We start from the raw sequence: 24702 nt of genomic DNA, 5'->3' as shown, positions 1-24702 counted from the left end.
GAGCTTAGCTGCATACTTCGCATCAGGAACGCCACGCACTGGATCGAAAGCTGCGACTCGCGATACGCCAGCACAGCACTGTTCGCAAATAGCGACCAAAAAAAAGGGGGGGGGGAGGTTCGCGTAGAGTGTAACAACAAAATTATGTGGCGCGTGTCCCTAGAGACTGGCGGCGTCGTCATCAACTGCGTTGAAGAAGTGAGGGGGGGGGGGGAGCAGAGTAAATGCGTGCGCCCGTATAACCGAAACTCCCGGGAGTATAGGAACGCACAGGAACTGGAGATTGAAACCAAACAACATAAAACACAAAGGGAGTCAGAGATGGTGGACGATGCGGGAAAGCGCGCACGGGCGTCCGTTCGAACCACGAACGGTTGCGCCACATGAGCAGGCAGGGCCCGCCGGCTTCGATTTTTCTTGCTTGAACTGCTTGCTGCTGCCCACCGGCCGTAGCAGCATCGGCATCGACTGGCCGGGAGTTCTACCGACTCCTCTGCTCCCCCCCCCCCCCCCCCCCTGTTCGCACAGGGCGTGGTAGCAGTGGGAGTTCATGCAGCTTGTGAACACCATCACGTAACTGCGTTTGGCGCGCCTCACGGAACAACGAGCAGAGCAGCGGAAGTGCGTGTGTGTGTGTGGGGGGGGGGGGGGGGGGGGGAGGTGGAGGGGTTAATGAGAGCGAACCAAACAAACGCTCCAAAGCAAGACAGAGATGGCGGCTTGAGGTTAGGAAAAATGATAATTTCTGCGACCCATCGGTAAGCAACCATAAGAGGCCAGGGATGCATACGGGAAGCTTTTTGCAGTTTTTAATTGAAATGTAGTAATCATGAGATAAATGGCAAACGGAAATGGAGATCAGTGTTCCACAAGAAAACCGGCGCCACCAGCCGTTCCCCTTTACTCGGTTACCACATGTTGATGGTCATATCTCGACAGGTTGGATGTCCTTACGTGGCATGACAGCGTGACAGAAACACACACGCACAAATGCTCTGTGCGTGTGTCGCCTTTGTTCTTTTTTTTTTTTAGTTCGGCAACAAGTATGTCAGCCATGCGATACCAATAGTCCTACACGGGTACTCGTGATTACATTTTGCATCAAATGTCCGGCTTCCAGCGTTGAATTGTTTCAGCACATGTCCACACTGACCCCTCATTCCACGAGCGCTTGCATATTTAGGCACAAGCTGTAGAACACGGTGGCGTCTATGCCGTATTTCGTGCACCCGAACAGTTCCCGGAGCGTGCAGCCAGCATAAAAACATGGCCTTAGAGATCCGCTTCTGTTATCCGAAAAAGAGAGAGCGCCGTCACTAGGACATAGACATGGATACCAGCTTACGGGACGAATAAAAAATTATCGCACGTCAGGGTTCGAGACCCCGCTCTCACGCGAAGCCGCGCCAGAAGCGCTCGCAATAAGCCGCGGAACGAAACCCCCTCCGAGCTCCACGTCAGACCCGAGCACAGCCGAGCACCTCGGAGGCCCCTCTTCCTCTTCGCTCTAAATTACTATACAGTCGACCCGCTGTGCGCGGCGAAGCGAGCGCACGGGCCAAGAATGTACGCACACATTCACCGCTGCGGTTCCGACACGGCAGAATCAAAAAAGCGTTGCGCCAGCAGCCAGCCTTCCCTTCCTTCCCCGGGACAAAGGAAAATAACAGGAAAACGGGTACAGAGCCTCGGAAGGCGTCCCGCTACTTCCCCTACCACCCTTCTCCCCCCCCCCTCCCCTATAAGAGAAGGAATTGCTCGCGGGGCAGCGCTTATACCCGGCGAGGGGCACACAAGTCAGCAGGCTCGGTCGCGCACCACTGTTTCTTCGTTTCATCTTTCTTTCCTTTTCTTCCCCGTTCTCATCCAAGTCGTTTCCCCGCCTCGTCTCCACCACACGGCAGCACCACTTGAGCGACGCCGCGCGCACCCAGCAGCCGTCACCCTAGCGGCAATACCACACAGAGGCCGAAGTACCTCGCAAGACAAAGGCCGCGGCACACACAGCACAGGCTCGGAGGAGACAACATACAAAGAAGACAGCAACGGTAGTTTCTTTCCCAAACGCGTCGCCAGCCCCACCGAACATTCCCGCTTCTTTTTCTTCTATCCCTGTTTTCCCTTTTTTCATTCCCGTTTTATCTTCCTGTCCTGATCCCTGCGCCACCCTACACTCGCCCTACGGAGGGGTATCGAGCAAGAAGCAACGCAAGCCGCCGATCGCGTTCTGCAGACTTCGCTAGCTGCGTTCGGTAAATGGAAAAATCGATGCCCCTATAAATCTACCCCTCCCTGCCCTCATCCCCCGCCTCTCCCTATCACCCTTCCCTTCCCACCTTTTTTTCCCCTTCTTCGCCAATCTTCTTTTGTTCCTTATTCCGCTAACTCCGGGAAACAGCGGAGCAAGCAGAAGAAACCTGCGGGGCCCCTGCGACCACCGCCCCGCGTAACTTCCATCCTCCCCCTTTTTTTACCCTGTCCTCCCTAGCTTCCCTACATCCTACCAATACACTACCCTTCCCGCTCACCTCTCTTTCTATCCCCAATTCCCTTTTGCTCCCCTATACACTCACTACCACTCTCTCATTCCCTTAACCCTCCTCTCTTCTGTCTCATTTCATCCCCAAGAAAAAAGGGAGAAATGTTCATCCCTATATACAAAAAGGGGAAAAGAAAGTGGTTCCGAGAAAGGCACGGGCGGCACAGGGAAAAACTGTTTCCTTTTGTTCGGGTTATTGGCGCCGCCGCCGGCGAGGACCGCGATCGCAAGCAAAACGCAACTAGTATTTCCCGTTTCTTTTTTCTATCCAGCCCGATTCCCTCCCTGCCGTTCCTTTACCTTTCTTTCCCCTTTTTCGATTATAGTTTCTAAATGTGTCCTTTATTCCTTCGTTTCCATCCAAACTCAATTTGTTTATAGACTCGGCGGAAACACATGTGCGAGCGCAGCCATCTTAGTTCCATTCCAAACGCGCCATTCACGCACAAAAAAAGATTATAATATGTACGGCCTCGCTACCCTTTCGTCCCTTTTCTTTGAAAAACCTTTCATCTTATGACTGTAATAAGCTCTTGCGCCACTTCTATCTTTCCTAACTTTACTTTTTTACCATTCCGAGCCTATCCTTGTTCTTTATTCCTTTTTCTTCCCAATTCCTTCTTTTTAAACACCTCTCGCTACTGTTTCATGACCTAGCCGCGCGACGCGCCATCAAGCTCCTACGTCCGCCGCCTTATTGACCTCTTCCCCTTTTCCCTTCTTTTGTCCACCGCTCTTGTAATACACCCTGTCTGTTTCTGTCGATACTGTTTATTACGCCGTTTTCTCCTCCGATGGCGCAGGGCTCGGTTTCGATCCGTATATTTAGTGCGTGTCCCTTTTTTTCCCCTTGCGCTAGCCTCTTGTAAGGTGCTGCCTTAGGAATTCACAACAGACGTTTCCTTTGTCGCGTCGGGAGAGACGGAGAAAGAGATACGATAAGGAGGAAAGATATGGACGTTAACATGAACGAATAAACGGGTGTGCTAATCTACACTGAAAAAGGAGAAGGGTGGGACAAGGGACAAAAAGTCATAATAATTGCTTCGGTATTACGTCCCAAAACCCCATATGCTTGTGAGAGACGCCGTGGGGGAAGGCTCCGGAAATTTCTACCATCTGAGGTTCTTCAACTTGCACATAAATATAAGCACGCGGCCCTCTGGCACGTCCCGTAATCGAAATGCGGCCACCGAGGGCCGGGTTCGATCCCGCGACCTTCGGGTCAGCAGTCGCGCAACATAATCACTAGACTACCATGCCGAGTAACCAGAACGAAGAAACAGTGTGCGAATACGTATACTGGGGCGGCGAGAGAGGGGACAAGAAGACACCGTTTCGCCCGAAAGACGAAGCTCTGAAAGCGATAGCAATTCATCAAAACGCTGTAAGAAGGTTCGTAGTTTTATAGGCCTTATACGTTGCAGTAAACATTGCGTACTAATTAAACTAACCAGCATATAGTGTCCGCGCGCATGGGCAAACACGAAGATATATACCACTCGATGACCACGAAGATCGGCTTTCAAAACTCTGGCGCAGCAGCTGACACAGCGAGCGAACACAAGTGAGTAAGCGCATTCAGTTGCTTTTCGCTTCCTTCAGATAATGCCAGCTGCAACGATAAGAGCGTGAAGATCCGGAGACGCCGGCGAAGAGAGTTACCTGAAGCTACCGTCCACCTCGCCTCGACCAACCCTCGGAACCCACCGCAGATTACTTGCAAAATATGGCGCGCGCGTGGCTCTTGCGAAATAAGCAGGGCGGAAGGTTCCGACTGTGACCTCCCGATACCGGGCTGGCTAAAGAAGTGTCCAGGCAGTCTAAAGATGTACAGAAGAGGAGGCAGTGCAACGTGGTTTAGCACTGCCTCCGGGATCGCAGGCAGTGCCCTTCTCTCACTACTTTCAATTCTCTTGAAGCGATGGAAATTCGTGAAAACTCCATTTTCCAACTAGTCTAGCTTTCTACATTATGCTAAATAAGAGACTTGTCTTTGTTAAGGCAGCAACTGCGTCCCTTAGCCCAGTTCATGCGTACGGCTTCTTCCGCCGTATGTTTCCCTTGTATTCCTGAGGGAGCCTGATGTGTTCCTATGGGAAAGGCGCTGGGTTAAAGACAAATCGACAGTTTTTCCTGGGAAATTGCCTGAGTAGGCTTGCGAATTAAAGGAACACGTGTAGTCTAAGGCTTCGTAAAAAAAAACACTACGCGTAAGGAAACTTAGGAAAGTAGCGATAACGATCGCCCTGATCCCACCTCTTGAAGTTGTAGGAGAGAATTGTGTTCCTGGAACTGCGTCGAAGAAGGAGGGAGAGGTGGTGGTAGTGGTGGGGGGGGGGGGGGGGGGGATTGCAGTCCGCCCACCCTCCTGTCAAACAGCGAGCACTCACTCCCACCCTTCCTCTTCGTTTCCATTCGCGAAAGACGAAAAAAAAAAAGCTTTCAACCACATTATTCTTTCCTTTTTTTTTTCGAAAACGGAGAGAAACCAAGAACGCGATGTCGCTCCAGGCACGTGGCAAACGACCCGCGAGGAACGCAATCGGAATTCATGACGACGACTGCAAAAATGGCCACTTTCTCGGCGCGTCTATATAAAGTGATCGCGTTCCCGCTGGAACATTCTTTTTTCTTCATTATTTTTTAGCATCGCTATGCATTGGTCACCTTGCCTTCATTGTAGTCAAGTCCTTCGACTTTCATTCTTTTTTTTTTTCCTTTCGTAGGAGGAAGTGAGCGGGCATACAAGGATAAAAAAGAACGAACATAACGCCGGACTGTAACGCCATGAAAGATTACACTGTCTATATTTCATTGCGTTAGTAGCAGAGCCGACAGCTCGGAAATGTCGTTCATAGAGTCGAGCCGAAGCCCGTGGCTTGTGCGCAGCCGCGAACAGAGTATAGTGAGAAGGGGCGCCGAAGAAGAGTGACGCGGAGTTGGTAAGCAAGCACAAAGAAAATTTGCCCGGTCTCTTATATGCGTTCGCCTAAGACGACTCGAAGGCGAAAGCCATCTTCCTTTTCTTCCCTGTCGATTGTATCGCCCTTCCTTCCCTCTTTTCTCTCTATCTATCTATCTCTCTCTCTATCTATCTCTCTCTCTCCCCCACGAAAGCCTTGGGGTCGCAAAACACTACAAGCTTTTAGAACCTTACTGGGTTTTGCAGTGCCTCCACGATCGATCCACCTTTGACTAAACGACAACGTCATGTCATGTGACATCTGATGACGTGACAAATCTTGGCGGTGTGTCACGTATAGATGAGGTCATATGTTGGCGTCATTGATGGCGTCACGTTGCGTTGAGGTCGAGTGACTCGGTATGCCGGCTACACATACACGTTCACCTGAGTATCTCGTGACTTTTGACCGAGTTCCATTAGCTTTTCATTTTATTTGCATCATTCGTGTTGACACCGACGCCAATGTCTCGCGATGTATCGTCAGGTATCGCCAAATCTCGAAAACTTCTTTGCTAATGAGACATATAAGGCTTTCGCCTTGATAAAAAAAATGTACCGACGGCGGTATTTTCGAGCTCGGACCTGTAGTACCCGAGCTTGAATCCCACACAAAAAAAAGAAAAGAATCGTAAGGCCACAGTCCACTGCGATTGCGTGTGAAATGCAGGCTACCAAAATAGAGATGAAGAAGAAGGCGCCGTGCGATCGAGTTAATAGAGAGGGCGCAGTCAGTCAAGCGCAACCTTTTTCCGAGACAAACAAGCAGCAATCGCTCCAGCGAAGCCGCACTGAAGTGCGAGTGAGCTTGCTCCAGGCGGTGAAGACGCAAACGCAAATTGTGACCGGCGGGTGAGATTACGGAAGGCGCCTGCGACGCCTCCGGTCACGGATGCCTGCTCCATCACGCGCACACACACGCGAATACACTCACAGACACGCACAGGCGCGCTCACAAAAGTGCCTACCCACGTACAGGCACGCACGCACGCGCGCACGTACACACACACACACACACACACACACACACACACACACACACACACACACACACACACACGACATAGCACTTAACTGCCAACCTTTAAGATATATTAGGCGGGGATATCGTTGCTCTCGCGGGCCCCGATATTCTGAAACCCTCACGCATCATGCAACGTAGAATTCGTATCAAGCGAATGGCAATGTATCAGTATCATTGATCAATCGTTAGTGCCGACGTGTGTCGCTTCACATTGTAACGCGCATAATCTCACTCTGTTTTCTGCGTTGTTGTTGTTGTTGTTGTTGTTGTTGTTGTTGTTGTTGTTGTTGTTGTAGAACTAGTCGCTGCAACCTATAAACAGCGAAGAGCAGTAAAACCAGAATATCTACAAACACCGAAAAATAGGCGATAGCCATCACATGTTCAATTTACCCTGCAGGCATTACAGACAAAGAAGTGACAGCTGACCTTCTGTCACCCCACATTTCTTCACTGGAGGAAGAAAACTGCCGCCCTCATCAGGACCTGGATAGTGCACACAACCCCATGGCCCCATAAAACAATATTTGTGAATAATTTGGGCGGCGTTACGTGCCAAAACCACGATATGATTATGAGACATGCCGCAGCCGAGGGCTCCGGAAATTTCGACCATCTGGTGTTCTTTAACGTGCACTGACATCGCACAGTACACGGGCCGCTAGCATTTCGCCTCCATCCAAACGCCAAGCTGCGGCCGGCATCGAACCCCCGACTTTCGAATATTTGAAAACAAACAGCCGGACAAGTGCCTGTAGAGCTGGCTCTGTTTTAGCACCCTGCTGCACAAGGTGAAGCACGCTTTCAAGGCGGTCAACACTGCTCGCGTTTGTAATGCAACGGCGTCGCCGTTCAGCAAACGTGTAATCCTAAATCGACGCACACTTCCTGATAACGAATGTGTTATCAGAAAATTGTGTTAAATTGAACCCTTCACCTGAGTTCAATATCTTTCAGACGCCATCAAAAAATACTCGAAAATAAAAAAAGACTGAGGTGCCTGTAAAGCTGGCTCCGTGTTGGGCACGGCTGCACAAGGTGAAGCACGCTTTCAAAGCGGTCAACACTGCTCGCGTTTGTACTGCAACGGCGTCGCCGTTCAGCAAACGTGTGATCCTAAATCAACGCGCACTTCCTGATAACGAATGTGTTATCAGAAAATTGTGTTAAATTGAACCCTTCACCTGAATTCAATATCTTTCAGACGCCATCAAAAAATATTCAAAAATAAAAGAAGACTGAGGTGCCTGTAAAGCTGGCTCCGTGTTGAGCACGGCTGCACAAGGTGAAGCACGCTTTCAAGGCGTAGAACTCTGATACCACAACGAGTAAGGCGTTTAGCAAATGTGACAGCTAAAAATGAAGGAAGCTAATTAAGAATATGCAGGAAACAACACAGCCAGAAACGAGGCCAAGCTTCAGGCACGCTTCTGCAGGGATGTAGTTTTCATACCGCTAACAGAACCACATTGGCACGCTGCAGAAACAAGATGCGCCTAATTTATCATCGAGAAAGAAAGAAAGAAAGAAAGAAAGAAAGAAAGAAAGAAAGAAAGAAAGAAAGAAAGAAAGAAAGAAAGAAAGAAAGAAAGAAAGAAAGAAAGAAAGAAAGAAAGAACGCGAGTCAAGATAGGCGTGTTTCTCACGAGCTGCGCAAGGAGTCTTCCGAGGATCCGGTAAATTTAGGACTACGACAGGAAAATAAATCACTGAATAGAGTGAGAACACTCCCTCCGTCTTTCTTCCTACTAAAATGTACAAAGGCAGGCAGACCCAGCAGGCTGACGATGCGGAGGGTCGAACACAATGAGACAGAAAAAAAAAGACGGGAAAAAACCTAAGACAAAACGGGCTGGCTGCTTGCGAAGATGAAATATTGCCCCAGACCCCGAAGCAAACAAGATCAAAAGGTCCTACGACGACACTAATTTTCGAAAAAGAAACATAATAGCAGCAGCTGAGGTAGAGAACACGGTAGCGTCAACACGTATATACAAGGTTACCTCAACCCAGGGAACAATATGACCAAAAAAAGCGGTGATATCGGTAAAAATGCGGGAGCCTTTGGATGATTAAGAAGGACGTTAAGCTAAAGAACAATGAGATAAGAGAGCAACACCGAATGGCTAGAAATAAAACAGCGAGTGAAGAGTGAGAGAAAAAAAAATGAGGGGAGGCGGAGCACTCGAAGTTTTTTTTTTTTTTTTTCCTGAGACAAGTCGCAGCGAAGATGAAAAGTGTAGCGAAGAGTAACTAAGCGAAGGGATGAATACACAAAAGACCCGAAGAACGCCAGAACAAAAAAAAAGACAAACCAACAAAAGAAAAGTTGTAAATAGGTGGATCACGACACGGGATCACGAAGGGGCCGTACAACAAGGCACACCGGCTACATGCACGAAGGAACAGGAGATTCGATTACGCGCTACCGCTGCCTACCGCCGCGAGGGTGTGGCCGGGTTCCTATGTTCATGTTCCGTGCCACACACACACACACACACACGACGTAAAACACACAAATACAGAGAGGGAGTGTTAAAAGTACGCGCACGAAAGCACACGAGCATGTAGAAGCTTGACTACACAACGTTCCTTCGCCAGTCACCCGCCCAAGCCGCGATGCTCCCAAACTCATCTTCGCTTCCTGAGCTGTTGCTGCTGCTACCGACTACCCTGCGCTAGCTCTGAGCATCGTCGAATTTTTCGTTTCTTCCGCTGTCGCTCGTAAGATATTTCCCTTTATTCCTTTTTTTTCATACTTTCCTTGTGGGTGTACACCGCGGTGCGAGAAACTGTAACGCGCTTCTTCCCATTCGTCAATTCTATTTGCTTCTTTTAGATTTCGTATTTTATTGCAACCTTTTTTTTAATATCCACCCTGCTTTTCCAAGCAACTACTATCTGCCAATTTAACTCCTCTAGCTTATCACACATTTTCCCGCCTCTTTTTCATTCTCAATCTCTCTCTCTCTCTCTACCCTTCTTTCCTAAATCCACCTTGCACTCCGTGTTCCCCTAGAGATCTCGTAGTATATGTGGCAAGGGTTTTTTTTTTTTGTTTGTTTGTTAATCTTACTTTTTTTAAACACCATGATGTGCAGGGCCTCTCTTCTTCCTCCTCGAAATCCACCTCGTACTTCTGTGTTACCCTTGAGATGTTGTAGTATGCGGCGAGCGCTTCATTTTTTTTCTTCGTTGTTGTTGTTAATCTTATTTTTGTGTTGTTTTTTTATATACACCGTGATGCGCGGAGCCGGAAAAGACGACGCTCCAAAGTGTCCATTTTCTCACTTTGTATCCCAGTTTTATTACGCGGTAGTTTTTTTATTGTTTTTATAACACCTTTTTCTTGGCACCTGTCTTTCGGCTTGCCGCCTCGAAAACTAAAGGGGGTAAAATAAAAAGAGAAAAAGAACCCCGACTGAGAAGGGAGATTAGGGAGAACTTATTCGGAATTTCGTGAAAGCAAGGTAGAGAAGCCCACCCGAGCGGGGTGAAAAAATAAATAAAACGAGCTTCAGCGGGAGCTGCTCTTAGCTCGAGCGTCAAGAAAAAGGGGCAAAAAGATATTTAGCGAGCGAGCTTGAACGTGAAAAAATACTTGCATATACAAAGGAAAAACAGCACGAAGATCAGACAGGTATAACGCGATAATAAAACATGGTGGAAGCTAGAGCTACGCGGTGTTACAGCGAGCCAAGCTCAGAGAAGTCGAGATATCGGTCGGGCAACGCATTAGCGAGAAATGAGATGATAAGATAGAAGCCGGCACGACGTAGGAGACGTAGCGCGTAGAAGCACCGTTCCCAAAGAGAGAAGATGTTCGAGCGAAAGCTAAAGAGGAACGAAAAAGGAAAAAAAAACATTAGTTCCCTACGAAGAACTATGTTTCAGTGCACGAAGCATTTCAGAGTGAGCCAGAGGCGCGGTAGTGGATATCTAATATACAATTACAACGTTTAAAAGATCGCATAGCCAACTAGAGCAATTACTTAGCCAAGAGCTAGCGAACATTAACCAGCATTAACTGACACCAGCTGTAGTCCGCTTTCATTTTAAAAGGCTATTAACTGCGCTAGTAAACACGGACAAAGACGAGGGAAGACGGGACGCGCGCTGTCTTCCCTCGTCTTTGTCCGTGTTTACTAGCGCAGTTAATAGCCTTTAAAATGAATGTGAACCAACTAGCCCGACCTGGTGCTCTACTTCAGTGTAGTCCACCTTAACCGACACCAGCCGTAGCGCTCGTAGTACGCGAGTTAATACGGTAGGCTTCGCGCAAACTATACACTATTAAAGGGCGGATAGCCAACACTAGGCGTCGATTGGCCAACAGCTAGCCAACATTAACCCTCATTAACCGGCACTAGTCGGCGATCATCGTACGCGGGTAGGTACTGAAGGCTTCGCACAATCTATACTCATTTTCAAAGCCCATTAATGTTGTGGCGTATATTTCGACGCGGTGATAGTATTGTGTGATAGTTTGTATGTCCATCACTAGAGATTGGTTGTACTTTAATTTTATATTTAAGAAATGGCCTCACGTATCGAATTTCATTGCTGTCCAAAAACTTCGCATCAAATAATTCGCATTAAAGCCTGGTCACTCGCTCAATCTCACTCTGCAAATAATTCGTGTGCGAAACTTGTACCTTTTGCCAGTTTGACACGGAGACCATAAGTACGCGAGGGGACACGCAGGGGGTACACGTGAGGAACACTTGGGGGACATGCACGGAACGTGCGTTAGGACACAGCTTGCACATGACATGTGAGTGAAGAGAATATATCCATATTAGCGTGACACGTCGACCCTTTATTTCTTCACAGTTGATGTCGCGCTGCTGCGGGCACGTCTGAATAATCTACGGTTTCGAAAAATGACAGCGCTGTCGTATTTACATTGAATAATTATATATATATATATATATATATATATATATATATATAAACACACACACGAATCCAGAACGCCCCACGACTGCTTCTGAAATCAAAGAGCCTGTTTATGTATGGCCTGGGGGAACGGTGCATGAACGAATGAGACCAGTGGTGTGGCCGCCGCCTCGACAGAATCGCAAGGCCGGAAAATGTCCAAGGGGGCAAGACGACGCATACATAAGGGGCGACCGAGCGCGAGGCGTAGCCATGGCGGCGGCTGCGACGTCGGGTCTTAGAAAAGAATCCCGAAACGCAACAAAAACCACGTGATCGATGACCGAAGCGGGCCTTCCGAAGGGGCGGGGGGAGGGGGGGGGGGCGAGCACCGTATCACCTCTATCCCTCCCCCCCCCCCTACTCCCTCTTTCTTCCCTTCCATCCAGGAATGGGATTGCTAGCCGAGGAAGTTCGCGGTCCCATGCCAGGCACCGGCCAGCGGGTTATTATAACACACACAAACACATACAGCGCAGACAGACACGCACAACACACAGACATACACAACACACACACGAAAGAGCAAACAGCCAGACACACAACACGGACGCACACGAACACAGACACAGAAACACATTCAGACAGACATAACACACACACAAACACAACACGCAGACAGACATAACACACATACGCAAATTCAGACAGACACACAGACACAATAGCAACGACGACGACGCATTGATAGCGTTAGGGGGCCATGATCGTTAGCGGAAGCAGCAGCAGCAACACGTCGCTTAGACGCGAACCGCAAAGGCGACGCCACCGCGCGCCCTGCAACAAAGGAACGCGCCCGTGATGATGGTCCGTGAGTCCGTGGCGAGTCGCCGGCGTTCGAGCGAGACGAAGGAAAGAAACACTGTGTACGGCAGCGGCGGTGGAATTGGGGACAGGGGGGCCGCGCAGGAGGTGTATGTGTCTGTGCCCGTACGGACATCACGGTTCGATAAAAAGCTCGATCGGCGGAGGCGGCGTCGTCGACCAAGAATGGAAGAACTACGTCTCGAAGAAGAACGCGATGGAGGCGGAGGACGAAGAAGAGGAGGAGGAGGAGGAGGAGAGAAAGAGACCGGCCTTGGCGATGACCTGGCGAGATTGAGCGGACGACCGATGACGAAGAAGATGATGACGGCGACAAGGAGTATAGGGATGAAGATTGGGGTAGAGCAGTGCGCGCCGACCGGCTCCTATATAGAAGCGATGGGCGTGGAAAATTACGGTCGCGCGAATCGGAAAAGGTCGGAGTGAATACCTATTATGTAGATGTCTTACTTATTACATAGATGAACATGAGCATACACGAAAAGGAACTAAGGTAATCAGTGCAAAAAAAAAAAGTGGGAAGACTCGATTCGACGCTGTCGATGCGACGCCAACAATTGTCCAATGCAGACTCACATCGACGCCCTACAACCGCGATAAGCTCCGAAAAGAAACGGTAAAGGGGGAATATGGAACCGGAGGAAATAAATTACGGGTGCGAAAAGAAGGGACAGAAAAAAAAAATCAAGCGACGACCAGTGAAAGCAGATGCGATAAAGAAAAAAAAGAATATAAAATGTGTCCGAGAGTTGAAATGTCGCGGGGTCACGATCCGGCCGGCCTGCCATGCGTTGATCACCACCGTGCGACATAGTTCGTAAAGGTCCACCCCCACACACTCCCCTCTCGCCCTGGAAATATATAGGCTAGTCCAGGCGTCGGTCACTACTATTAGTCATCATGATGCCACCCCACGTTCTCCTCGAAGTCTCGCTTGTAGACTCGCGTAGGCGAAAAGAAGTGTGCAGCCGCGAATATATATATATATATATATATACTATTTTTTCTACTCGTAATGATGAACCAACCAGACCAAATGCGTGCCCTATCGATGAAGCCACGAGAAAGCATGCGGCTGCGCCAGTATACGAGCACCGGAAGTAGTCTGACATTGACGAAGCATGTCGTGGTACAAGGCCGCAGCGGAAGTGGAGTCCCACATAACGCACTGTCCCAGCAATGACTAGACACATTGATGCGAGGAGGTAGGGAGTGCACTGGTGTAGCGCGATCCCGATGAACGATGCACGTGATGTTCAGAGGTGGGGCCGACCGAGATGTATATATATCTGAATGGACCACCCGAATCGATGCGAGCTGCACCGGAGCAAGAGCTGCGCGCTTTTATGTTCCCGGTGTGAAGCCGGTGCATCGGAAAGAAATTTAGGGCAGGACAGAACTAGCGCATCCTTTTAAGTCCCTGCCGGCGGCAAGTTATCTTTTTGTCCACTTTACTTTCTTCACATTTATATTCTAATTACTACAAATAACACCCCCCATACTTTCCTTGGCATTGCTGTCAGTTAGTTCTCATTAATATTGTGTCTAACAAAGAAAAACGAGCCCTTAAAAGTAATCTCCTTTCCTTCATTCATAGCGGGGGTCTCGTTCTGGCAGGCATGATGCCTTCAGATAGTATGCGAGGGATTATTGGTCAGCTGCCTGCTCGTATATAGATCACGTGCTACGTGACGCCAAAAAGGCAGAAAAAAAGAGTGTTCCACACTCGCCGCCATGGCTGCGACTGGCGCTGACTGACACTCCTAAGTTTCAATCCACATAAAGTGGACGGGAGGATGACCGCCGCCGTAGCTCAGTGGTAGAGCATCGGACGCGTTATTCGAAGGTCGCAGCTTCGGTGCCTGCCAGCGGCAAGATATCTCTTCGTCCACTTTACTTTCCTCAGATTTATATTCTAATTACTACAAATAACATCTCCTGTACTTACCTTGGCATTATTGTCGTTAGTTCTCATTAATATCGCGTCTAACAAAGAAAAACGAGCCCTTAAAATTCATCCACTTTTAGGTAGATCGAAATCCTTAAGCGTCTCGTTGCGCGGCCCCTTGAGCGAAACACGGCAGGCGAAAGATGTGGTACAAAAACCCGCGTGACCTACGGCACTGATGACGTCATGAAAAATTTTTTTGAGCACGCGGTGTCGCTGGAGTCGACGTTTCGACAAGCGCGGACGTGTCTTCCTCAAAGCTGCAATTGCAGTGACGCCGTGCTGTAACGTCGCAACGTGACGTTGTCATAACGACGTCGCATACCGCAGAAACTTGCAACGTCACGTGAAGACGTCATCACACGACGTAACGTGATGGCCTTATCACGTCGCTTGGCCACAGGTAGCCGATCTCGGAGGCATTGCAACACCACCTGAGGTGAGAAAACCTTCAGGTGGGGGAGGAACGATGCAAATCATGCAATCGACCGAGAATAATATAATAACTGTTAGAGTTTTACGTCCCAAAACCACGATATGATAATGAGGGACGCCGTAAGGGAGAGCTCCGAAAATTTTGACCATCTGGTGTTATTTAACGTGCACCTAAATCTAGATAGACGGGACTCTAGCAAATCGCCTCCGTCGAAATGCGGCCGCCGCGGCTGGGATTCGATCCCGCGACCTTCGAGCCAGCATAATCGACAGAGAACGTGAAGGCAATTTAACGCGTGTGTCTCACACGGCGGTTCGTTATACGTCTCGCGAGAAGTCTGGTCCCCGACTGCATAAACCAATGCATAACCAAGTGGGCGGCAGTCTTTCGCCTTCCAAGTGTTACAGAGAGTGCAACATGGTGCCTTTTTTTTTTTTTTCCTTCCGTAAAACCAAGCAAAAAGAACGCGCAGCGCGTGCGCAGGAGACTGTCGATGACAATGAGGACGACGGAGACGACACTGACTGTTCCCTAACGAGGCGGTCATGTAGGAACAAAAGAAAAAAAACGCGAAGGGTGTCGCTCCGCCGACGTGAGCGGGAAAAACCCCTCGAGGCGTGCAGATCACGAAGACGATGACAACGCGCGCTGCATTATGCCGTTAATGAAGGAGACGACGACTACGACGACAAGCTATACGAAGAAGAAGAAAAAGAGCCACCTCTTTCTCGCACGTGACTCGTGTCGCGACGAGCATAGCGACGAGTGTGTGTGTGCTGCTTCTGCTGCTGCTGTGGATAATGGGCGCCGACGAAAAACGAGGACAACCGAGAGCAATGTGAGCAGATGACTACCGTATACGAAGCCTCAAAAAAAAAAAAAAAAAACACTCACAGGCATTCCCTTATGCATTCGCCTAAGATGACTCGAAGGCGAAAGCCATCTTCTTTTTCCTCTCAGTCGATGTATTGATCGTGCCCGCCATCCTACGAAATCTTTGTGCAACAAACGTGGTTCTGCACTGCCTCCAAGGTCGGAGGCACTGCCAGCTTTCCGCACATCATATGGTCTTGCACTGCATCCGTGATCGGCCCCACCTTTGACCAAACGACGATGTCATGCGATGACGTCATCGTGTGATGTCACGTCATGATGACGTCACAAAATTTTGCGATCTGTGACATCATGTGGCGACGTCCTCGCGTAACGCTATTTTGTATCGCTCGTCTTGCCGCCGCCAATCTACGCGCTTGACGAGGCGCGTAAGGTACTCGGCTTAAAAAAAAAATATATATATATATATATATATATATATATATATATATATATATATATATATATATATATATATATATATATATATATATATATACCAGAGCCCGAGCACTCCGTATACAAGATGGTTAACCACAGCCGAAACGTGCGGGGCCCGGCGTTTATCGCGAGCTGGGATCTATCGAAGCGTCTTCCGTTGTAGCTTTTTTCGATTTCTCTATTACCACATTTAAGAGATGCGTGACAGCTACAGGGAAAGAAACGACACCACGACAGTCAGCCTAACGTACACACACGCACTAAGCGGACGCGAACGACAAAATAAGAAAAAAAAAAAGCGGCGTGCTCGCGTAACCACGTTATAAACGCCGCGGGGCATTCAACGAAGGAACGCAAATAATTCGACGCCGCGCCAAAAATGCATCATCACACAACCCCGTTGTGTGCATACCGGATAATTATAGCGACGAAGAGGAGCGACTAGGCACCGAGTTGGTAGCGGAAAAAAACAACAAAAAAAAACGACGACAGAAGAAAAAGAAAGCAATGAAAAGCTAAAAGTGGAACCGCGACAAGCCAAACTACACGCTCCCTAACTACCAACAGCAAGGGGGGGAGGGGGGGGGGGGAAGGGGGCAAGCGATGCGGCTTGTCGGGGCCAAATGCCTACGCACGAGTCGACTGTACACGCAAACCACTAATTGGCTGGATTTTTTATTTCTTACGCTTTTCTTCGTCTTGCCTAACCGCGTACGCTACGAAGCGAGTGGTATATTCTACACGTGTCGGCATTATCTACCAACAACGGGTCGAATTAGTACTGTAGTACGGAGACTGGGAACATCGTTCCCCTTTTTTTTATTTCTTTTTATTCCCAGAGCTTCCGTTCTTTGCTCGTTTGGCGTCTTTTTCTTTTATCTTTTTCCTTCTATTGTTTTACCTAATGGGCAAAAACGGGACAGGCAGAAGCTCATTCGGCCGCTCAATTAGGGAAGCCGCGAAAGCCGGGAACGCAATCGCCGGGATAAAATGGGGAGTATAAGGATGGAGGTGTAAAAAAGCAGAACACGTATATAGACCTGAACGCGTTGATGTGCAGCAAAGGGAAGCAACGCGGCGAACGAAAAACAGTATAAGGTGCGCGCTTTATCTCTTTAGTGTTATCTTTCTTGCTTTTTAATCCGAGACGGCTGCGATGGCGCTACAGAAGGACTAACAGACGAGAACGGAAGGTCGCGTAGCGCCATCTGTCAGCGCCCGCCGGCGCCACGGCGTGCAACCGATGCTGATACTCTTCGTTTCGGTTCGGCGGAAACGGTTCACTTACGGTTCACAACCGCAGAAAAAAAATGGCGGTTCTGGTTAAAAACGGTTAATGCGCTACGTGATTAACTACACAAAAACAGCGTAAGCTTATTTTGTTAAAAAATTTTAAAACCAGTTCCATGCCGTGAAAACCGTCGGAAACGCAGCTGTAAGTGCGCGAACGTATGCGATTGGCTGGCGAGGTCACGTGCACCATCATTTAGAATCATCATCATCATAGTTTCGAACATGCATTATGATTGTTTCAAGCATCATCATCATTTCGATTTATTTATTTATTTATCTATCTATCTATCTATCTATCTATCTATCTATCTATCTATCTATCTATCTATCTATCTACTCACAACCTCTGGTTACGTGGCCTGCGTGACGCCTCCTACTACTACTACTCCTGATGCTGCTACTACTACTACTACTACTACTACTACTACTACTACTACTACTACTACCACTACTACCACTACCACTACTACTACTACTACTACTACTACTGCTGCTGCTGCTGCTGCTGCTGCTGCTGCTGCTACCACTACTGCTACAACTACTACGACAATGATTGCACAGGGTAGGCTAAGAGATCTTCGTTGCAAAAAATACTTCAGTGACGCCCGGAAGCTGCAAGGAAAGACAGCGGACAACGGACCTTACACATTTCCCAAGTGGACTGCTTGTTATGTATATATATGTGTATGAAAGTTGGGATAGCCAGGAAAAGGAAGTAATTTCCGGTGGAGGGAGCCCCCTCCAACCACCATGGAACATTATGTCCTGGTTGACCGGGTTACGTCATGTCTTGAAGCTTACCTCGAAGGAAGGTGTCCAAACCACCCACCGAAAATCTTTGTACACCCATTGTATGTAACTACATTACACACATGCACAAACACATGGGGGCGTAGAAAAAAAACACCTCTCCCTATTCCAAAATAAAACCCTGGCTGTACCGCTGCCGCACAGGTGTACTAACCAATGAAAAGTTGTTCACACTTAATACTTCGGCAAATAAGTACTCACTTCCATAACAGCCAGGAGGTTCCACTGGCTGCTATTTATTCTTGCTGGCTGATTTTGCAGGCCCAAATCAGGCAGGAAGTTGACTGGCTGGTATTATATTCGCTTTCACTTTCTCAATGATCATACAGCCCAAAAATTATACAGTACGTATCCTCAGTACAGTGAGCATGCAACACATATTTATCACATAAATAATGAGAAAGACATAAAAGTGCATACACTTTACTGACTAGACGATACATTCGTTGATACCACTCACGAAAGGTTAGAATGTTTTCATGCGGATTGCATACTAATCAAGAAAATACTAACGTAGTACTTAAATGCTGATTTTTCTGTGCAGTTTCTAAATGGAACATGTCACATGTTACTGGTCAGTACTGTATGGACCTTTACAAATTTGATTCTATAAGCAGGCAGCTGCAACAGCCTGCCATCCATTCATGTATTCGAGGTACATGACGGCTGTGCTCAAGACTTTAGAACGAAACATGATAGACAGGCCTATGTGTTCCACCCTGACCGCACCTCCCTCCCCCTTTTTCCTTTCATTTGCTAACTTCATCCCTTTCCCCAGGGTAGGGTAGCAAACCAGACGTGTGCCTGGTTAACCTTTAAATGCATTTCCTCGCTTAACTCTCTCACTCTCCCTCTCTCTTTGTTCTAGAATCTATGACAATTTCCAAGCTACAGTATACAATACAAAGTTTGTGCCTTCAGCACTACAATCTCCCTGTGCATAAACTATGTGCTTACCACGTACCGTCGACCACAAAATAATACGGACCACGCGAGCACGTGGCGAAATAACCGTCTGCGCCTTCTAGTGGCGAGCTGTTTGCTCTAGAGAGCAATGCTCTGGCGACTGCGTGGCCAAAGCAATCCTCTCGACTGCAGACGGTTCGCCACCAGACGGCGCAGCTGCAGTTTCACCACACGCTCGCGTGGTCCGTATTATTTTGAGGCCAACTGTACCTAGGTGTACTATAACAAACAGTGCTGCACAAAACTCTATCACTTCACACCACAGCAGCAGCTAGAATTTCTCGTTTGCTTCTTTCTCTACAAGGATTTCACATTCAATCACCTTTTGCCACAAACACCCAGTAGCCAGACTTCATCAATGTTATATAACTAAAACTGTACGAATAGCGAAATTTTGGGTGCCAGGCGAATTCGAATAATAAGGTATTAGTGCCAATCAATCAAATAATTTTTGAATATTTCTCAAATATTTTTCTAATACTTCGAAGCGAAATTATAGAAAAAGGAGTTGCAGCGGATCCCTAATCATATTCTTACATGATAGGAACATGAAAGCGTTTCTTTTGATTAGGTTGGTCAAGCACTGGAGGGGTGCTGCTGATTGGTGTTTCCTAGATCTCTTATAAAGAATGACGGAATGCAGAAGCCGAATTGTGTTTATTTACATCATTTGGTACAACCAAAGTGGTGTTGACAGCACTTTACACGTTGGCGCTGGTGTCAGTGCCAGTGGGAGAGTTCAATATTTTCCACACACGGCTTTTGCGGACGCCAGACAAGTGCACACTTTCGCAAACCTAGCCAAGTAATGCCTTCGCGTTACAATGTAGTGCAAAACATGGCCGAAAGGAAGAAAATGACATTTCCATGGCAACTCGTACACCTGATGGCAGCGCGCTGTCCACTGCATGAAAATCGAACTCTGCTGCTAGCTGTCGCGTAGTGTTGCGGTTGACATAACATGCAGTATTGCCACGAGCCTGGATAACTTGATATTTCGCCGTTTTTCGGGTGACACTAATAAATTTTATATCGCACTGATTTCATGGTGCTAAGACATTACTCGGAAAGCACGTTTCACAAAATGAGTCGACCGAGTACGAAATCGAGACTTTGTTTGCGGCATTAGTAACAGCCGACCGCCAGTAGCAGATCAGTGACATCGCCATCACAAAATGGTGATGGAATGCACATTAAAATGGGCTCATTTCTTGCCTGCGTCGAATTTGTTCTCAGTGGAGTGGAAATGGTGACACGCCCCTTTAATTACGAAAGCTCATATCAAAGAAAAATTGTTTCGCGCACCGAGGACAGCTACGTCGCGTCTATTTTGTGTGCCCGATACCAGTGTCCATGAGTGGTGCGAACAAAGGAAGGAAATCTTCAGTTGCCTGTCGACCAGGAAACGTGTCTACAGGCCCAATATGAGAAAATATCCGGATCTCGATGACAAGCTTGCAGGCATGCTCAAGCAGCTCCGTGTAGACGGAGCTTGTGAAGGTAACAGCCCTTGAAACGGCACGCAATTGAGACGTATCCAGAAGTGACCTTAAGGCCAGCAAAACTGGACCACGGAAGGAAAAGAACTGCTAGCAGAATAAATTTCAGTTTTGTATGAGGGTACATTGTGCTTGCCTCTTTTTTTTCTTCTGATCGTCAACACTGCGGCATACCATAGTTTTAAAAGATCTTGTAGCATGGTGAGCAGATGCATTTTTGTTTAGAACTTTAAAATTGGGTGCGCATTGTTTCATTCGAATAAGTACAGTATAAGCAGATGCTGCGCCTTGCTTTTTTACACTGCACACTTTCTAGTCTGTGTGCAGTGGTTGAACTACCTTGTCTAAAATAGTGTCAGGGTGTGGTGACGGCCGTTGCCTTTCGATAGGCCGAAGATCGCAAGGAGAACTGGGTTTACGCACATCATTTAGAAACTCTGTAATTTCATTTTCAGAGAATGAAACTGTTAAATTTGTTTTCGGAAGTTCGAATGCCTCGAATAGCAAAATTTTGATGCAAATCGAATCGAACAGCAAACACTATACGAAAAATATTCGAACGTTCGAATATTCGCACACCCTAGTTATAAACAATAATGTGACATGGGAGCACTGTGGTAAGCAGACCATTTCCCCACAGAAAACATACAAAAGTTGATGGTGCAGCAGCTTCTCATTGTTATAAACGATATGTTGTTAAAAGCAGTATCGTTATAAGCAGGTTCAACAGTACCAATGTCATTCTACCCAGAAACACCAAAGGTAGTTTAGTGTATGCGACTTTTCAACGTGGAGTTCGAAGATGGACCCTATGGCACATGTAGTTAGCAAAAGTAAGGCCTTTGAGAAGTGTATCTATTGCCCAAAGTTGTTGCATTGGCATGAGCTCATCATTGAAGGTACTTCCATGCCATGCTTCCCATGGTTTGACCGCGTTGCCTTTGTGTTCCTTGTGCTTGTGAATCATCGTTCTAATGTGCCGGGCCACGAACGAGAGCCAGAAGACTTCTGAGGAAGTTTATGTGCGTTTCATTTTTTTTCTGGCAGGAAAACATTGCTGCCGCTGTATTGAATTTTGGTGCCGTTCCGGGAAAGCGCTCCCCTTCCACTTTGCTTTACGGTATTGAACTTTACGGAACTTTACAGTGTTGTCAAAACAAGCTCAAATGTGAACAATGCACATGCAAATGTAACTTCAACGACAACGTGATCAAATGTCAAATTCCAATCACTCTGGAGCAGTCTCGTGTTGTTATGGCCGTTGGGTGCAAGACTTGACACATAACCTGCAAAAGAAAAGAAGCAAGGGCATGCAGGAGCAAAAACGGCACAGACCTTGGGTTGCCTCGGAGCGCCGCGTGGTGGAGGGCGTTGAAACCATTGTTGTTGGTGAGTGTGATGTCCGCGTTGTGGTCCAGGAGGAGGGTGAGCATGTCGTCCCGCTTCTTGCTGATGGCGTCGTGCAGTGGTGTGTCCCCCTCGCAGTCCTGAAGACAACAGAGTGAGCAAACTTTTCTTCCAGGTATGTATGTCCAAATCAAAGTGTGCACTTCACCAGCTGCAATAACTACAGTCGCCGACCGATATATCGGACACCGATAATTCAGACATGCTCGGTAATTCGGACCGTCGCGCGGCACCGCCGATGGTCCCATAGAAGCAATGTGTAAAGACGACCGATATTTCGGACAGCTGCCAGATCTAAATTCGATAATTCGGACCCTGTCCGAGACTGTCGCGCACGCCGAATCGGCAGCCATTATCTCCTCCGGCACCCATACCATGCAAAGTATGGCCTCAGAGATCAAAACGAAAGCTAATTGGGGATCTATGAGGCTTTATTTCGATCGCAACTTCTTGCCTCAGAGATTTGTACTGTAATTGAAAATGCCAATCTTGGAGGCACTGCTCAACTGTGGGGGATCGTATCGACATCGAGAACATCCTACATTCCGGTATGCCTGTATCTCTGCGCTGCTATCGCCGCCATTCTGTGAATGTGTCTGCGGTACAGCGTCTTGCTAAATTCTGTGCGCGTTTATTTTTATTTTGAGACTTTCTTTATTTTATGCCCTGCTGTCTCACAAGATCTGAGTCAAATGGCGCCAACGGTGCCCTCACAGCCAGCGGCGAAGGCCGCGCCAACGACGAAACGCGGCAGATATACAACGCTAACCATGGCGAAGAAAGCCGCCATCATTCAGCAAGTGCTCAGTGGTCGTCTGCAAGTCGAAGTTGCTCGAGAGTTCAACGTTTCGAAGTAAACCATAACGGACTACATTAAGAATAAGGACAAGATTTTGAGCGCGACGGAGACATCATCCAGAAGTGAACAAAAGAGGGTGCGCCAAGGTTTTCATCCGCAGTTGGAAGAAGCGTTGAGCATCTGGCTTAACGCTACCGTCGCTCAGCGGGTTCCCGTTTCCGGCCACCTCTTGAAGCAAAAGGCCGAGACAATGGCACTTCGCCTTGGCATTGATGGATTTAAGTTCAGTGATGGCTGGCTCCGGAACTTCAAGAAGCGGTACGACCTTGCTTTCAAAAAAATGTGCGGTGAGAGCAGTGCCGTGGATAGCACACTGGTAGCGAACTACCGTGGTGGAAAGTTGGCAGAGCTGCTTCAGCGCTACTCAGCGAACGACACCTTCAACCTCGATGAAACTGGGCTTTTTTATAAGCTACTACCGGAGAAGACACTCGCCCGTTCTGGAGAACCTTGCCACGGAGGAAAACTCAGCAAGGAACGAGTCACTGTCGTCGTCGGCAGCAACGCTTCCGGCACGGAAAAGCTCCCGCTGCTGGTGATTGGGAAATCGAAAAACCCTCGATGTTTTAAGGGGAAAAAAAATTTGCCTGTCTGGTACGAAGCCAATACAAAGGCGTGGGTCACGCAAAAGCTGTTCGAAGAGTATGTGCGAAAATTGGACCGAAGGTTTGAATTGCAGAAGCGCAAGGTCCTTTTGTTTGTAGACAACTGTACTGCCCATGCACCGATCAGCTGTCTCAAAGCCATCGAGCTAGAATACCTGCCGCCGAATACGACTAGTATTCTGCAGCCCATGGACCAAGGGATCATCAAGAATTTGAAGGTGCTCTATCGTTCACACATGCTGCAGCGCGTGTTGCTGTGCCTAGAGAGCCAGATGAAATACAACGGTGACTTGATGTCAGCCGTGAGCATGCTTGCTGATGCCTGGAAGGCAGTGTCGGCAGGCACGATCAGCAACTGTTTCCGGCATGCTGGATTTACGTTCCGTAGTGAGCCCGACACTGAAGCTGAAGAACCCGACACTGCAACTGAAGAACCGTACCTGCCGCCCAGCGCAACGAGCTCAAGTGCGGACGTTATTCACGACCTTCGAGGCTGCGGCGTGCCGATTCCCGACACAGTTACGTTTGAAGACTTTGCAAACGTCGACAGTGCGGTGTCGTCGTGTGCCGAATTGAACAACGACGACATAATTGAGCAGGTTCTGCAACCGCCAAATAGCGACTCTGACTCTGATGATGAAGACGCGCCGTGTGCTCCGTAGCCGTCGCATGCGGACCTGTCTCGAGCCCTCGCTGTTCTTTCTTCTTCGTACAGCGATCACATCACACTGGCGGAGATTCAGGTGGACTTGGTTGCACGTAAGCGGAAGTGCATGCAGCAATGCATAGATAACTTTTTTCGGCCACCGGGACACTGAAGTGTCAATTAAAGTATTTTTTTTCTGACGCATTCGTTTTTTCGGACTTTCGATAATTCGGACTTATTTACGTTCCCCGTGGAGTCCGAATTATCGGTCGTCGACTGTAGTATTTCAAATGCTCTTCCTTCCCCAGGTCAGTAGCTGAGTGGAATACATTATCAAATGATGCTGTATTACAGCCTCCGCTGAATTCGTTTATGTTCATGGGTCGTATCGGGTGCTGATGCTTAGTTTGTTATTATGTCCATTGAACCTGCACATAACGTGCACTTTTTTGAACGCTACCTGCATTGTTACTTCGTACATGTACCTGTGCGTTATTTTTTCATGAAACCAGTTACATTATTGCATCACCATCCTGCAAAAAACTTGTACCCATATTGCAATATTTCTAAACCAACAAGGAGGAAATAAATACTCTCCTAATCTGATATGTGGTGTTTTTCACTGGTA

General features: G+C 48.0%; 1 protein-coding gene across 2 annotated transcripts in view; it reads right to left on the bottom strand.

Annotated features, from left to right (window-relative positions):
- LOC119371680 (E3 ubiquitin-protein ligase MIB1) overlaps positions 1–24702 on the bottom strand; it is a 526638-nt gene that overhangs the window by 483235 nt on the left and 18701 nt on the right. For both annotated transcript variants that reach the window (XM_037642132.2, XM_037642133.2), the window contains exon 12: positions 21893–22044. In XM_037642132.2, the coding sequence (XP_037498060.1) occupies positions 21893–22044 (152 nt within the window). The remainder of the gene's footprint in view (positions 1–21892; positions 22045–24702) is intronic.

Source organism: Rhipicephalus sanguineus, chromosome 10 (assembly GCF_013339695.2).
Source record: "Rhipicephalus sanguineus isolate Rsan-2018 chromosome 10, BIME_Rsan_1.4, whole genome shotgun sequence".
NCBI classification, from domain to species: Eukaryota; Metazoa; Arthropoda; class Arachnida; order Ixodida; family Ixodidae; genus Rhipicephalus; species Rhipicephalus sanguineus.
The sequence above is the reverse complement of the archived record's forward strand: the minus strand, read 5'-3'. Positions and strand labels throughout refer to the sequence as shown.